At 35.5% G+C, this 17,537-nt stretch overlaps 2 protein-coding genes across 2 annotated transcripts in view; both read left to right on the forward strand.

The window, feature by feature from the left end:
- Positions 1 to 5,445, forward strand: part of LOC106868848 (uncharacterized) — a 91,049-nt gene extending 85,604 nt beyond the window's left edge. Inside the window, 3 exon segments of the mRNA XM_014914289.2 lie at positions 1,266 to 2,015; positions 2,929 to 3,080; positions 4,829 to 5,445. Coding sequence (XP_014769775.1) covers positions 1,266 to 2,015; positions 2,929 to 3,080; positions 4,829 to 4,975 — 1,049 coding nt within the window. The 3' untranslated portion in view covers positions 4,976 to 5,445.
- Positions 5,446 to 11,552: 6,107 nt separating this feature from the next.
- LOC106868845 (protoheme IX farnesyltransferase, mitochondrial) overlaps positions 11,553 to 17,537 on the forward strand; it is a 9,696-nt gene continuing 3,711 nt past the window's right edge. The window contains exons 1-3 of the mRNA XM_014914284.2: positions 11,553 to 12,100; positions 15,146 to 15,596; positions 15,861 to 15,985. Of these exons, the coding sequence (XP_014769770.1) occupies positions 11,972 to 12,100; positions 15,146 to 15,596; positions 15,861 to 15,985 (705 nt within the window). The 5' untranslated portion in view covers positions 11,553 to 11,971. The remainder of the gene's footprint in view (positions 12,101 to 15,145; positions 15,597 to 15,860; positions 15,986 to 17,537) is intronic.

Consider the following 17,537-nt stretch of genomic DNA (forward strand, 5'->3'; position numbering starts at 1 on the left):
TATATATATATGTATATATGTATATATATATATATATATATATATATTCAACAGGCCTCTTTCTGTTTCTGTCTACCAAATTCACTCACAAGGCTTTGGTCGGCCCGAGGTTATAGTAGAAGACACTTGCCCAAGGTGCGACGTAGTGGGACTGAACCCAGAACCATGTGGTTGGTAAGCAAGCTACTTACCATACAACCACTCCTGCACTTATATATGCGTGCGTGTGTGTGTGTACATGTACACATGTATGTGCATGCACACACGCGCATGCATGCGCACACACGCACAGACACACACACACACACACACTGGGCTTCCACATAGTTCCCATCTACCAAATTAACTCAAAAGGCATTGGTCAACCCAGGGTTATAATAGAAGACACTTACCAATGGTACTCTGTTGTGGTACTGAACCTGAAACCTCATGGTTGCAAAACAACCTTCTTAACCACACAGCCATGTCTGCATCTATATTGTACCAGCCATTGGGTGTGATACTTTTCTGTACAATCAGATCAATTATACAGTTGACTAGGTCATATCCCATTCTGCCAGATATCTCAAGTAACTCAGCTGTAATTCCTCATGGATCAGTGGCTTTCCTTCTCTTCATATCTTTAGTTGCTTTATATATCATACTGCTATCAATTAGATTTAGATAGACTCTCTCTCTCTCTCATGCATTCTCCACATTCAGCAGCCTTTCATAGTAGCACTTCCATGCCTCTTCCTTTTCAGAATCACTAAGTGCTAGTGTGTATCCATATACACTTCTCTTCTACATCTTGAGTTTCAAATGTGTGTGTGTGTGTGTGTGTGTGTGTATGTGTATATGTTGGTATCTCCTTGTGACAAGCAGTTGTAAAAACTAATATTAATTTAGGGCTGTCTTTATGTTCTGAGTTCAAATTCCAGCAAGGTCAACTTTGCTTTCCATCCTTTCAGGGTCAATAAATTAAGTACCAATTGTGTACTGGGGTCGATCTAATCAACTGACCCCCACCCCCAAAAATTTCGAGCCTTGTGCCTAGAGTAGAAAAGAATATTGAACGTTATTACAAATGGCATTGAATATGTTAGACAAATACAAATGGAGACTTCTTGACTAAAAGCTTTTAAGAACTAAAAGTAAACTAATGACAAGACATGTTATATATTATTCCATAATTCTTCTCCTCTGCATCAAAGAATTATTTTGATTTCTTATGTATGATACATTTATGTTATCCATTAATTATCTCCCTTCTTTCTCCATTATAGATAATACGAAAGCAATCCACAAATCTTTAGAAAACATTGCATCAACAACAAAAGACCAAGTTGTCACTAAATCTTACACATTACCCAAGATTACAACTGCAAGTTTTTCTGCCTTGTATCAGAGTCCAATTGCAGAAGAGAATGGTTATAGTAGAAAAGATATCACAGAAACTGACAACATTACTTCCTCAATTAATCCGAATCCACAGCAGAATTTCACCGAGACTGTAATAAATGGTGCTAACGGTGTAAATCACTCCCTAGAAACAAGTATCACATACAGAAAGGCATGGGATCAGCCACCACGTGTCAAACTACGCCCATCCTCATGCATTGCAATTGGAAGCTCAGACAACCCTCAGACACAAATTCCTGAAAATTCTGTTGTAAGTGAGTTTATCAAGGAGGCTGCTTCTTCCATTGTTCAACCAAAAGTTAAACGAAGACAAAGACGAATAAGAAAGTATAATGCCTACGACTTTGACCAAGACGCAGACTCCGAGCCTGAAGCAGAAGAAAACAGAGTTACACTCAAGAAGCTGCAAGAGGATGCCTTCAAACTAAACTCAAACAATAATTTTAATTCTAAAATACCCTTAATGCATCCCAGGACTCACTTAGGGTTAGATTCTAAGGTTAACCCACTTGGTTCAAATTCTTCCCAAAGGGACTATTTTGATGAGAAAGATGTAAATAGCTTGTATAGAGATCAAAGACGAACTGAATTGGATTTTAATTCTAAACATCCAGGTAAGTGCTTTTATGGAACTAATTAATAAGTCATTATCACTCATATCATTTTTTAAAATAATGTATTTTGTATGAAATAAATCATTATGAAAATTTTGTACAATGCAGAAAATACAGTGTTGCATTAAATAAACACAGGTTTATCTCCCTATTTATTTTTTAACTATCTCCTATTACACAAATTCTTACTACCTAGAATTTTCCCAAACTATGATACCTGTAGTACACTAAGATAAATAGTCAAACTTACAGAGACTAGAGTAGCTCTTATTTATAGCTTCTCAGGGTTTTTTTTTTTTTTTTTTTTGGTTTTTTTTTATCTATTACTGCAACCAGATAGTGCTGTGATATTCTAGAGCTTATCTCAGTTTTCTTTTTCAGGCATTAAGCAGTTGAGAAACACTTCCATTAGATAGAGCACAGTGATACATCTTACATTCACAGGGAAAATATTTAACTTAACATAGATATTTACATTTTTTTTTTACTAAGAAGCTAAATTTATTTTACTATCACCATTCATATTTGTTAGCATTTTAATTACTTACAGAAAGAAAATAATGAAGAACCTAATTAAAAAAATGGTTTTGAATTTTTCCTAAAAAATAATATTTTAACCTTCCTACTGCAGAAAGCAGATATATCCACTCAAATTTAACTGGGGAAAGTAGTTTGATACACCAATCTATCTTTTGTTGAAACTACTTACTGTTCAGATACATCGAGTCTACTGAGGCAATGTGACTTGCAGAAAATACCATTTCTATTGTTTGTAGATATTCAGCATCACTATTGAAATAACCATGAAATTTAATTTCACAGTGAAAAGGTTAATAAAGCTGTTTTGATTTTGTTGTTATTGTTTATTTTACATTGTAAATCATTGGTCTTTTATCCAAATTTTTCTGTGTAGAACTTCACATTCCTGGATTAAAGAAACGACCGATATCAATTAGCTTTGATGGAAGACTCACAGACTACTCAGAAATTTTACCTGGCTATGGTTCTGATAATCTTCTCAAATCTGAAGATTTGGTAAGCCTATACCGGAGTATGAATAAAGAGGTAAGAAATACTTTGTAAGGGGCAACATGGCTAATTTAATTGTTCGTTATTAATTTGATAACATTGTAGAATAAGATGTAACTACCCATCTGAATGTCCAAAAAGCTCATTCACTTTTCTTTAAATATGTGTTGGGCTTTGTGCTTTTCAAGAGAAACCACTGTTAAATCAATAGCAAAGCTTAGGAACTGGCCAAGACAGTAGAGCATCAGAGTAAATGCTTTATATTATCATCATCATCATCATCGTTTAACGTCCGCTTTCCATGCTAGCATGGGTTGGACGATTTGACTGAGGACTGGTGAAACCAGATGACAACACCAGGCTCGAGTTCAAATCCTACCAAGGATTTTTATTTTTTTGAAGTCAATAAAATAAAGTGCTCCTCAATGTATACAGGTGATGCAATGCAATCATCTATGACTCATCCACCACTCCATCCAATCTTTATGCTAGGTAAAAGTGAAAAGGTATAATCTCAAGGAACTAGCAATGATCTGCATCAACAAATAGTAAATACAAAAAGTTCAAAGTTGAATAAATTATTTTGCTGCAAAGAAGAAAAGAAGTTTTACATTTCGGGCAGGACTTTTGAAATTTTATATAACAATTAGTCTTGTGTGTGATTGGAATTGATATTAAGGGTTGAAAACTACATAAATCATGTCACATAACATTTTGATAGCTAATCAAATTGTGAATGACACACAGGTATATCAGAAATATGGAACAATACAAAATTTGTCAGGGTCAACTTTAGATTTCTCACCTACAAAATTGTGTATGAATGTTGTCATGTGGCTCAGTTTAGTTAAGTCAACAATACAAGGTTAAATCCTTGTTGAGTTATTTCTCTTCACTTCCAGTTAAATGAACTGGAGATCTGGTTGCTTGTGCTTCACAGCAACAGGCCACTATACTCTTCTATCTTTTTCTATCTTTGGCAAGAGTTGGAGCTTCAAACTAGTTTGTGCCACAGTTGTATAGGTCATCTTTGAAGGTGAATCTCCAGGTTTTCTTTGGCATGCCTTTTTGTCTCTTCCCACCAGCTGGTAACCATACCATTGCAGTTCTTGCTGGGATATTGTCCTCCCACTTTATACGACATGCCCCACCAGTTGCATTATTCTGCCTTTGATGACACAAACAAGGTGTGTGGCATTGGTTCTTCAAAGCACCTCCTCATTTGCGAGATTGTGTTACCAACTAATATTCAGGATTTGTTGAAACTATGTAATATTTAATGCATTGGCCTTGAACAATATAGCACTGCTAACATGTTACAAAATGTTAGCTCTTTGACTAGCAACTTGATATCTTATTAATTTAAACAGCTGTGACTCCCATATATAAATGTCTCAAAATCATTCATTAATTATTGAAGTAATCATTTTAAAGGTTGCAGATCTTCACTACTGACAACCATTTAGTAATTGTAAACCATGTAGTCAGCCAATCACAATGAATAAAGCAAGGTAATGTAATTTTCCAAACAACACATTATAATGGCTGGTGTAAGAGTTGAACTAGGCAAGTTTTTTTGTTTTTTTTTTCTGCCACTCAGACAGAAGGAAATAATGTATTTTTTATGCAATTAAATATAGGCTTATCTAGATAAAGCATATTATATTCATTGACAATCATGGAAATGTATTAAGAATTCTCTATTTGTACTGCACATTATGTTTAAAATACTATTTTATTATTGTTATTAGACACTGAAATTTGTTTTCTCTTTCTATTTTCAGGAACTAATCAGTCGATTAATTTGCCAAAAAGCTCAAATGATTCGTAAAGATCAATATATTCGCGGTCTAGAGTCCTATATTGATGACCTACTAGTTGGTGTCATTGAACAAAATCCAAAAATCCTTAACAGACAGTTTAATTATTGATCCCATACCATCCCCAATAAAGTCAATTCAACTTTGAGCATAACAATTCTGTCAAGAACTTGCAACAATATCTTCTCAACTGCTTTTCAATCCCTGTGTCTGTAATATCTCATTGGAGAAGTAAACACTGTTTATATTTTCCAAAATACTGTAAATTGCGTTTGAATATTTCGTTTTGTCATTTTATAGTTTTTAAATTCTTTCTGAAAATGTGTTTTATAATATAAATGTGAACAAAATTTAAGTAGGTATTTTACTTTAAATTCAATATTTTATCGAAAGAATGAAATCTGAAAAAAAAAAAACATATCAAAAAAAAATTCATAATTGTTTTTAATATTCCTATGTAATGAATGTATAAATACCTGTATTTTTAATATGTCCAACCAGTGAATATGTAAAAATTGTTTTGTTTTTTAGAAAAAAAATTGACAAATAAAACAGAATATAAACACAATTTGTTGAAAATATAGTTGTCTCCCATTGTTATAAATACAAACAAATTCAGAAGTTCTTCAGAATTATTTTTCTTTTTTTCACACAGGCATAAGCATGGCTGTGTGGTTGAGCAGCTTGCTTCCCAACTCTGTGGTCTTGGGTTCAGTCCTACTATCTGGTCTTGTGGGCAGGTGTCTTTTACTATAGCCCCAGGTCAAACAAAGCCTTGTGAATGGCTTGGTAGACAGAATCTGTGTAGAAGCCCATTATGTGTCTTTGTGTTATCTTTGTCTCCTGCCATCAGTTGACAACAAGTGTTGGTTTGTTTATGTCCCTGTAATATTGGAGCTCCAGAAAAGAGACAGACGGAATAAGTACCAGGCTTAATATTTAGTGCAGGGATTGATTTGTTTGACGAAAATCCTTAAAAGCAGTGCCCCAGCATATCCAGAGTCCAATGACTGAAACAAGTAAAAGAAATGAAATGTGTAATTCAAGTTGTTCAAGATATGAAGCCAGTAGCTCCAATGCCAGAATAATCAATATCTTTACTTTTACAAAGATTCTATACATTTCACTTTCTAAAATCATTCATCTATACGGTGATATCAAAAAGTTCCTGGACTAGTTTTGTAGTGCACCAACAGATGGCAGCACAGTTGCATGCACAGTGAGCGCTAACAATGACCTTCATGAGGCAGTGTGCCAAGTGACATCGCTGTGCTTACTTTGCATATTGTGAAATTTGTGTTTTTGTGATCACATGTATGCTGTAGTCTGTGATTTTTGTCATGGACAGAAAGTTGTAACAAAGAGTCAATGTCAAATTTTGTGTTAAACTTGGGAAGTCTGCTACAAAGATATTGAGCATGCTTTGGTAAGCTTATAACAATGAGGCAATAGGTTGAGTGACACGGGCACTTCAAAATGTGGAAGAACGTCTCTGGAGGGCAATGAGCAATCTAGAAGACCTGCCACGAGCATCACCCCCAAAATGTGGAGAAAATTCATCAGCTTGTGCAAGAAGATCATCGAAGGAAAATCAGCAACATTGCTGATGTTGTATGGGTCCATGCAGGCAATCCTAACATCTAGATTCTTCATGACAACAATGCACCCTGTCACCGAGCTTTCTTCGCTCGCGAGTTTCTTGCCCACATACACCACCTTGCTAATTAAAGATACATCATTTTCTATTCTACACAAGCAAACATCCCACCCCCGTCAACGCTCTATCTACCAACTATGGAAATCACCAGTTTAAAATTAAAAAAACGAAAACTTATTCAAGGAAGAGGAGAATGAGATTATGTGATGTTCATTCAGTTCTCAAATTTACTGACTGTTGTTGTTGGCACTCCGTCGCTTACGACGTCGAGGGTTCCAGTTGATCCGATCAACGGAACAGCCTGCTCGCAAAATTAATGTGCACGTGTACCCTTAACGTAGTTCTCGGGGATATTCAGCGTGACACAGTGTGACAAGGCTGACCCTTTGAATTACAGGCACAACAGAAACAGGAAGTAAGAGTGAGAGAAAGCTGTGGTGAAAGAGTACAGCAGGGTTCGCCACCATCCCCTGCCAGAGCCTCGTGGAGCTTTAGGTGTTTTCGTTCAATAAACACTCACAACGCCCGGTCTGGGAATCGAAACCGCCTCCACGTTACTGATATACTTCTATGTTATTTTAGCACTACATGTTATATGAGATGCTTTCACAAAACATACTGCAGTTTTGTAGCTTTCAACAGAATATCTATGTTAAGTAAGATATACAAAATACTATTCTTCCTATGTACAAGGATCCCAAGACCACATAATCCAACATGTGTATTATTTTAAGGCAGTAGGGGATGGTTTGAGGAAGAGATGCTTGCACACTACATCTTTGAAAGCCTGTGTTCTGTAAAGCTAGCTCTGATGGAAATTTCTGAAAGCATATCTGGTATTTCATAGCAGGTACATCCAGATAGGTTAATGTCTGTGCAGAACATACAGATTCATTTGATTGGTATGTATCCTAGTCTCCATGACCTTTAAATGAATGAAAATACAAGCCTCATGCATGGAAAGTGTCCCAGGCTGTTGCAGGGTTAATCTCACAGATATTACTGGTTATCATTTTCAACTTAGATGACTACCGTTTTTATCACAAGTATAGTTTTCCTGGCTTTCTGAAGAAATGGTATCGAATTATGAAACATAAGTCCAAGGGAGAGAACTTTATTTTAACACTAATTACCTTTCCTGTTTAGTTCTGAGGTATTTTTTGTAACGTAAGACGGCGAGCTGAAAGGACTCCAATCGCATTTCTTGTAAAATCATTCGATTTCATTGTGCTGTCCCTTCTATGTATGTTCTTATGGATAATAAAAAATTAAGAAACGTTAGCACGCTGGGCGAAATGCTTAGCGGTATTTCTCCTGTCTTTATGTTCAGAGTTCAAATTCCACCGAGATCGACTTTGCCTTTCTTCCTTCCAAGGTCGATAAATTAAGTACTAGTTGCGTACTGGGGTCGATCTAATCGACTGGCCCCCTCCTCTTGTGTCTAGAGTAGAAAATATTATTTATTGTTCTCTGTTATTCACGTCAGATAGAAACGTAATTATTTATTGTTCAATGCAAAGCAAGGGTGAAAGTGCAAGTCTAAGTAAAGTTTAGTAATTTGTAGAGTATTTATTTTAGAAAATTTTTTTTTTATCCTTTTATCATTGAGTGAGATTTTTAAATAAATAAATAAAAAATTCTATATTGTCGTTTCCTTTCTCCATCTGCAGACGTTCGTTTCGATATCTTTATATCTCATCTATATAGTTTATAGACAATCAAACATTCCTTTCCTTAATAGGAACAAGGCCTGAAATTTTTGTAGGAAGGCGCTAGTCAATTGCATCGACCCCTAGTCAATTGCTCGACTGGTATTCATTTTATCCACCCTGAAAGGAAGAAAGGCAAAATCGACCTCGGTGAAATTTGAACACTGAACGTAAAGACAAGCGAAATGCCACTAAGCATTTTGTCTGGTATGCTAACGATTCTATCACCTTACAGCCTTATGGACAATTAAGTATTGTTAATGAATTTAAATCATATTTATATTATATATAAACAATAGGTACAAAGGAAAAACTGAAATGAGTCAGAGGAGCAAAATAGTGATTTTTTCAGTCACAAAAACTAGATGCTTTCAGTGGCATTTAAATGTCTCTCACTAGGGAAGTTTATTGAAACTGTTGAGATTTTTCTTGGTTAGGGTGAATCCACCATCTATTCTGCAGTAGAATTTATCTACCAAATTGATAAGGAGAGAATCGCCGTGAATAAGAAAGCCTTTGTGTTGGGTTAAATTTCTAGAAAGGGTAACTAAATCTCCCTTGAATTAAATCGTACTCACCTTGTAAACGAATAAGAATATGGATAATGTAATCCACGACTGGAAAAAAAGATGAAACGGTCACAACTGAAATTATTTTAATTATAGATCTGCTTGATCAGAGAAAATCTGGAGCTAAACAACAACAACCAACTAAATGAAGAAAAACTTTATACATTCTTAATATATGGCAAAATTGATTGAATTTCAGAGAAAATGTTTTACTGTATTTAATTACATTTCTTTATATCATATTCGGCTGTTTGAGACAGAAAATAGTAAAAAAAAGAAAATTAAAAAAACAGCAATGGAGTTTGAAAACGTATTTACTGTTTGCCAAACAACCACGTCATCGATTTACACCACGGAGCAGCTGCCATTCTATCTTCTCAAATAAAATGTCATAATTTATTCTAGCTGTTTTAACGATTTTAGCTCACAGAGATAACTCTTCAGGCACTTCATGTCAGCATCAACAAAATTGGTACAAGCTGAACCATATTAATTTGATCATTTTGTACCACAGAGGTACCTGAAAGATTTTTCTGTATCAGTGAAGCTTAGGATTAAAAATGGCAAATTACCTTGCTTATGATTGCTTGTTTTGTTTAAGTAGATTAGTAGGAAAAGCACCTACCGATACCTGTAAAGCATTACATAAAAATTGTGGACAAAAAACTATCATTTATTCACCTTAACATCTAATTCCAAAATCTATTTAATTTTTCTATAGGCAATCTAAATGAAAGTTTATAAAGTATTATTGTTCAACCATTAGAGGTTGTTTCCTTCTGTAGATCCCAGCTCCCAGGAAGATTTTGGTATGAAGCTCCTTGTCCTGCCATGTGAGACCAAAGATACTTTGGAGCGATTTGATATGGAACGCTTCTAGTAGGCTGATCCGGCGCCAATAAAGGGTCCAGCACTCAGACCTGTACGGGAGTGGGGATATGCAGACAGCTTGATTTTTGTACTTGTTCTGAAAGACTCGATCGCTGAGTCTCCCGAAAGTTGATCAGAGTGTCTACTCATCAAGAAGTCCAATGTTAGAAATGGTACTTCCCAGACAGCAGAATGAGTCTAGCTATGGTAGAGGAGCACCACATCAGTAAGGACGGGCTGAGGGGGAGGTGAGTACGAGAAGACTGCTTGGAGAAATACAGTTTTTCGATGATTCACTTGAAGACAGAGCCGAAAATATGCACTGTTCATTGAGTCATGTGTTAAAGAGAGGAGGAGGTATGAGATGGTACAGCTGAATCGTCAAGCTGAATCTTGTACTCCGTGGTTGAGAGGATTTTTTATGTGACTTTCAGGTGGCAAGTGCTAAAGCTGCTGCCGTCATAACGGTACCTGATATGAATTACGTTTTCGGTGAACTGTCTTCTGGAGAGAAGGGTTACAGCCACAAGATAAATGTTAAACAGTACAGGGCAAGGATGCATCCTTGTTTTACCCCCCACCTGGACATCAAAGGGTTCCGAGGCTTCACCACCGAGTGTCACTCACGCTTGCATATCATCATAAAACTTCTGGATGATTGAGAAAAATGTTGACGAGCAGCCAAAACATATGACAGTTGACTGTGCCAAACACATTTGTTAGACCGATGAAGACGTAACATATGTCTCTGCTGTTCACGATACTTTTCAAGGTGACGGATCACAAGTATCATGAAAGAAGTGTTTCTTTCTGATCGAAATCAACACGGATGCTCAAGCATAACCAGGTTGACAACATGAAGTAGAAGACGTAAAAGGAGAATACGTGAGTGGATCTTGCCGGTCTTATCCAGAAGAGAGAGATTACCCTGCTCTTGCATTCTGCAAAGTCTCCCTTGTGCTTGTAGATTGTAACAATATTGAAGTGTTTCCACCTGTCGGGTATAGTTTTCCCCTGCCAAGAGAGAAGAAACAAAGAATAAAGATGCGGTGTGAAGTGAAGCCCACCATACTTGTAAATTTCAACAGGGTCTTCTTGTTTTAGGGGACCGTAGATGGCCCGTTGGACCTCATTGCGTGTTGGGAGGTTGTCAAGCTCTGTCAGAATAGGAAGATCTGGAATCTTTTCAAGTGCTGTGGGATCTGAGTAGTTGACCCCGATTCAGAAGTTCTTGAAAATGTTCGGCCTACCTGTGAAGTATCGCAGTTTTCTCTTACAATAAGATGCCAATGTGGCCGAACTAGAACGCCTGCAGAGCATTCTTCATACTAAATACTCATATGGTAGTGCCTCACATTTGTTGAAAATATTCGATTAACAGAAATTATCCATGCGATTAGTAGACAACCTTTCTCTGGGATACTTTAAAATCTGAAAAACAAACAAGGGACATAACTTCAGTAATATTGGCTAAGGCAATTTTTTTTTTGAAAATATCAAACTCTACCTGTTATAATGGATCCTGTGAAAGCAATGTTTTGATCTCATTAAAATTTCTCAGTGAAACATATTCAAGTCAGTTGACAAAATTTACAAATAAATATACAAAAATAAAAGGAATGTAGTAGAGCTGACTTGGGATATCAATAATGTGGTTGAAGGAAAATACCGCAGAAAGTGTTCTCCATGCAAAATACAAATACGGCAGCATCTCAACAATTTAATAGATTAAGTAAAAAAAAAAAACATTCGATGAATTATAGACCAGACTCCTTCTATCCATATTTGTATAGTTTTATGCAAAACTCTCCACTCTGATATTTTTCTTCAATCACCTTAGCTGTCGGTTTGCTCGCGAAACGAAAATCAATCCTAGCAATTTCTCCATTTCGGTGTTTTAGAGTTATCCAACCTAGACACCGTCATAGCAGAAGTCAATGTGGCGGCGGCTCACTACGATTGTTGGAATTATTTCCAAAGGGCTCGCCAGAAACGAATGTTTCTAAAATTCTGTGAAAAATGTTTCCACTCAACAATCAACCATTTCGCATGGAGAAAATCTTATACAATCAACTACTAACAAGTAAAAGAATAATTCGGAAACTGTCCTTCACGAACAAACTGTGCTTGGGTCTCTTACATGGGTCATGCGTTGACCAAACTTTATGACACATTAGTCTCGAACACTGGCAGTTTGCTAATCTAAATAATTTAAATTGTCTTTCAAATTGATTTCAGTTTTGAGAATTATCGTCTATCTTCTGTTAAATTAAATCGCTACATCTTCCCTTAAGTGCCAACAATGAATATTTCTAAAGCTCTTCTCTGCCGTTTGGGGAACACGCAACTTCCAAGGAAGTCCAGCTTCCTTACTGTTCTGGCAACATATCACCGACCTTTAGATGCAATTCATAATTCCTGCAGGCACACTGTGAGTAAAATAATGAATTTCGATTTTTATTTTTATTTTTATTTTCTGTCAAAGCACACATACTTCAAGCAGTGTAATTTCATAATATAAATGGCATTTTAGTTCAACTTATGACACGTTACGAACGAAAAAGTAATATTTTCAAGCTTTTTGGATGTATTTTTCTCTATATGCATATTTGTAGATGAATCAGACAACAATTGGTGGAACTCGAAATACATTGATAATATTTATTAAGACAAAGGCGAAGTAAAATAAAAATTGATCAGTTTAATGTTTACCTATCATTAAACTTGTGTTCTAAACAAATTGCTTTTATAAATAAATGTTTGTCACTAATGATTAGTATTAAGAATGTGTTAATAAGTTTTATTTGCATTCGAAGAGGTTATTTTGTTCGTTGGTATCGTATGTTAACTCTTTGAATACAACAATGTCCTTCATGGCTAATGAGATTTTCACATTCCAGTTTTTGCCTTCACCTATCTTGTTTTTCTCTAAAGGTATCTTCTGATAAAATAATTTCATACCCCACAAAATCTTCAAATATCGACAATTTAGACCCACAATATTCATTTTAAAACATTTTGTTTGTCCCTATTTCATGTTTTCAATTTTTTAATGACTATTTCAAACCTGCTGTTGAGATTTTTAAGTTCACTCATCTCCAAGGACATTCTATAAAATACTTTAGTTTCACTATAAGGTCAAATCAGTTTCATTAAATTCTTTATTCGTCAAAATTGTGACACCTGCGCAGTTTGTTGTATCAGATATTCAATTATTAGAACTTCTTTCCTACTAATTCATCCTATGTATCCTAATTTATCCTGCCTTAATAGCTGATATTATAATTGTGTGTGTGTGTGTTTGTGTGGAAAGAAAAAACATTGTATCCAAGCAGAGGTCATTGACGACTAAACTGAATTAAATCATAACTTCTGGTTTCTTTCAATATCTTCCTGAGCAAAACCATTTACACTGCTTCACCGAACTGTTCAGAATTGATATCAGATCATCTAGTTTTTTCTAAGACGAGCGACCATCAGTATCTAGAAGGGCAACGTGTTATGGTTAGTGTACAACAGGTCATGTCCCTATTAAATTCATCATACACCACCAAACTTTCTTGATAACAATGGATTCATTAAATACGTTCAGTACCTAAAATGTATCTATATGATACGTTCAGTGCTTAATATGTACCTATATGATATATATATTAACAACTAGCATACACCTATTGGTGTATCGATATGGTCAAAACAAGAGGCCACGAATATCGAACAGCATCAAGGACGTATCAATGCATAATATACAGGAGAATGGTATATAAAAGCTCAGTATCGTTTGGCTCATATAAATAATGGGTGTATAAACGGTGAAGTAGGAACCTTGTTAGTTTTGCAACTAACAGAGGCAGTAATTGAAGACATTGGATTCCTGAAATAACTCACAGAAAACAGTTACATTCTTGCCATCGTAATATAGCTAAATCTAGAGACAGAATATAGTGACAAGTTTTTATGGGTGTGGTTGTGGTGGTGGTGGAGGACATGGCACGTCTCTTAACAAAGAACTTATACAGGGTTGCTCGACATGCTAGAAATAGCAGCTAAATCTTATTCAAGTCACACTTTGCCATTTTAAATAAGCCTAGGACAAATTTCATTTTTTTCGTCCAAGATATACTCCTAAATTGGTGGGATGATTACGGTTGGAACATTTTTAATCATAGATTTTCGCAATCAGAGCTGATTTGAAGCTTTGAAGAATCACAGTCTTGTTTTGTTGATTTGTTTTGTTTTTGTAAAAAGGTAGATTATTAGCAATATACTTAAGAAAGGTAATGCCGTATAATATTGAAGCATAAGTAGTGACTACTGTCGCTAATGCTTAGTTCCCTAAGTGATCCATCGTCAAAGGTATTCCAGCCATAACAGAGTCTCTATAGAAGTATCTGGGACTACATTATCTAAGGTGTCTTACCTTATTTAACACAGTAGGGTGTGTTTTGAGAAAAATTTGCCTGAAAGATAGAGGCTTCCTTCATCATCATTATCGTCATCACCATCGTTTAACGTTCGTTTTCCAAGCTGGCATGGGTTTGACTGAGGTCTAGAAAGCCAGTGGCTGCACCAGGCTCCAGTCTGATCTGGCAATGTGCCTGAATGGGGGAGGTACAAGACCAGCCAACTCCAAGGATCATAGGCCATTATAGTAGTGATAGAAAAGGCAGTGAGAGGAGAGAGAACCCCTGTGGACCAGAGGGTGGAGCATGTTTGTAAGTGATTTGATGCCAATCAGCTGCTGAGTGGCTTTTTCTCTGGATCCGGTCCAGGATGTTTGTGTTTGTAGGAGCTTGTGATAGTGGCTCAAAAATGTACCCATTACATACTGTAAAGTGGTTGGCATTAGGAAGGACATCCACTGAAACATGATCTGGTCTTTGGACCCATCAAACCCTGTTAAACTATCCAATCCATGCTGGCATTGAACATAGATTTTAAATGATGACCATATTTGTCACAAGTTATTTTACTTATGTGTTTAGTTAACATTTGAAAATAATCAAGAATTTCATGGAATTTAGTAAAATGACTATATTATTAAGCTGGCACATAAAATGTTTTTACATAAAATTATGATGGAAGATTCTTGATGTGGATACATGTGTTGAAAGAAATACAATTAAACCTTGGGAGAGGCATTATGCCAGTAATAAACACATGCACTGGTTCAGTCCTTTATTAATTTATAAACAGTATTTAGTTTTTTTTTTAAATCATTTCATTGCCCTCTTGCAATCTCTTCAGTAACTTGTCTCTCCACTTCCATTATAAATTAATAAAGGACTGAACCAGTGCGTGTATTTATTACTGGCATAATGCCTCTCCCAAGGTTTAATTGTATGATGGAAGTTTTACATCAGTAAAACTGTAAGATCTGCTTTTATTAAACTTTACAATTCCTAATCTATTTGTAATGATAGAATTGTTTTATTAAATCTAATTATTTTCATAAAATTTATTTCTCTCTTTACAGTATGGAACACAGTCTGCAGCAAAAATTTCTGACAATGATGATGATCTCTTAGTTCCTGTTCCTTTAAAAGAACCACTATTTTTCCAAGCTCCTCACATAACACAGACTAAAAACTTACATGCCAAACTGGCTGCTGGTGATAATTTAACAGCATATTGTAAAGACGATAATACTGATTTCCAGTATGATAACACAGTGTCAATCTTCGTACCCCACTTAAACAGACTCATTGATGTTAAATTGACCCCCAACAGCAAATATTTCCATTTATTCCTTCCAGCCACAAAAGAGGTGGTTCGCATTGAGCTACCACCCGAAACTGATAATGATGAATTTCAAATGCCAACAGAAAAAATTGAATCTATACAAGATCGAATGTGGATGGAGCAAAAAATCAATTTATGGAAAGTACCAAATCATTATATGCAACTTGCCAAAATTAGATTAACAGGTAACTGCCTTCCTATAGACTCATATTCATGTGCTTTTTGTTTTGTCCTGTTGTGTTTTACATAATTTTTTTTTTTTTTAATTCAACTCGTATAGAGTAGATTGTGCTAACTTGAATGTTAACCACACAACTGCATCTTAGTCTAATATAATTTTAGTATTTATAACTTTTTAAGAAGACCACAAGACCGAAATGGAAGACAAATTTAACAGACTCGCATCAAAACATCATCATAGATTTACTGGTAGACTTTTTGTCTTTCAGGTTTGGTAGTAATTTCCTCAATGGCTGGATATGCTCTTGCGCCTGCTCCTTTTCATTTAAGTACCTTCCTTCTGTGTACCCTTGGAACTGGCCTCATGTCTGCATCAGCTAATTCTATAAATCAGGTCAGTGAAATTTTATTTTTATTTCATTTATTTGTCTTCTGATATTGGTTTCACTGCTTGCATTCATTTCCAGATGAACTTTTCTTTATCTAAGTAAACTGAATGAATGGAGAATAAAATGTTCTTCTAAGAAACACAGTAAAATACCAACAGTGATTTTGAGCTAGTGATCTATGTGCAAATAATCTAGCAGTCTATCAATTTACTTGTCTCATCTCTAGTCTACTTGGTTGTTGTTGGTGTTGTGTTCTATGTCAGCTCTTTTTCAGCAGATCTTTGATTAATGTCTTTCTAAGCCATGATTGTCCTATCTTTAATTTTCAGATATATGATTTATGTGGCCCTGTCTGCATTATCCAATGTGTCCCTTTTTGTTTGTAAGGCTGTACAGTATGATGTGATTTGAGGGAGGAGAATTAGTTGCTATTTCTAGCAGATCAAGTAACAACCATATAGAAGCTTCATCATTGACTCATACTATCATTGGTTGGATGGAATTCTTATTGTGCAGCATTTAGAGTAGATTTTTCATCTCTGTTTACAAACTATTCTATTTTAATAAACCATCTTCAGTCATGCAATGACTGACGATGGTTTATTATTGCTCTTTCTTCTCTGCTAAATGTAATTGAGGTCATCTTTATCCCATGCTATACTGTATCTGAGGACTGCCTTTTATTTCCTGCTTCTTTTTCTTACTATTTTCCCTCCTTCCTAGTCATATTTGAATACTTAGAGTTACTTTTTGTCAGGCTTAAAGGATTGGCCCTTTATACCTTTCTTTTTTAATTTTAGTTTCCTTGCTTTTACTGACCTTCTCACACCACCTCTCATTCTCTCTTTCAGCTTTTTTGTATCACTTCTTCACTTGAATTCCTCCACTTACCTAAAATCAAAGCAACAACACCTTTTCATTATTCTTAGACAAAGGGCTAAGGGACAACAGTTCCAATGTGACATTCTTTGTTCATCACAGTAATTTTACTTGAACCTTTATAAACTTCTTTGGACAAATTTTTGCCATTACCAGTTTCCTTGGATTCTTGATTTTATCCAATTTTGGTTATGATCTAACTACTTATATATCTCTTCACCTGCATCTATTTCAGTTACCCTTTACTATCAACGATTAAAGTGTCTTTATTTATCATCAATCACACACCTTACATCTATCAACTATTATTCTCTTACCAACCATGCATATCACACATACTTGCTATAACAGTGGTCTCATTCTGTTCTCATCTTATACACCAGACAATACCATTGATACACATCACATGTCCTTACCATCACAATAGCCTCTATGATGTATAGTCACTACATATTTGTGCATATGCATTGTATACATGCATAGCAACTGCATCCAATAACATTTATAAACATTACATGCCTAGACCATCTCAGTGATTTATGACATGCAACTACTACTATCTAACATATCCAAGCCATAACTGTGATCTCTCTAACTCACACTAGCAGCACCTCTGATGCGATCCAAATACATGTCCTATCATAACTGTGATCTCTCTAACTCACACTAGCAGCACCT

Source organism: Octopus bimaculoides, chromosome 7 (genome assembly GCF_001194135.2).
Source record: "Octopus bimaculoides isolate UCB-OBI-ISO-001 chromosome 7, ASM119413v2, whole genome shotgun sequence".
Taxonomy (NCBI): Eukaryota; Metazoa; Mollusca; class Cephalopoda; order Octopoda; family Octopodidae; genus Octopus; species Octopus bimaculoides.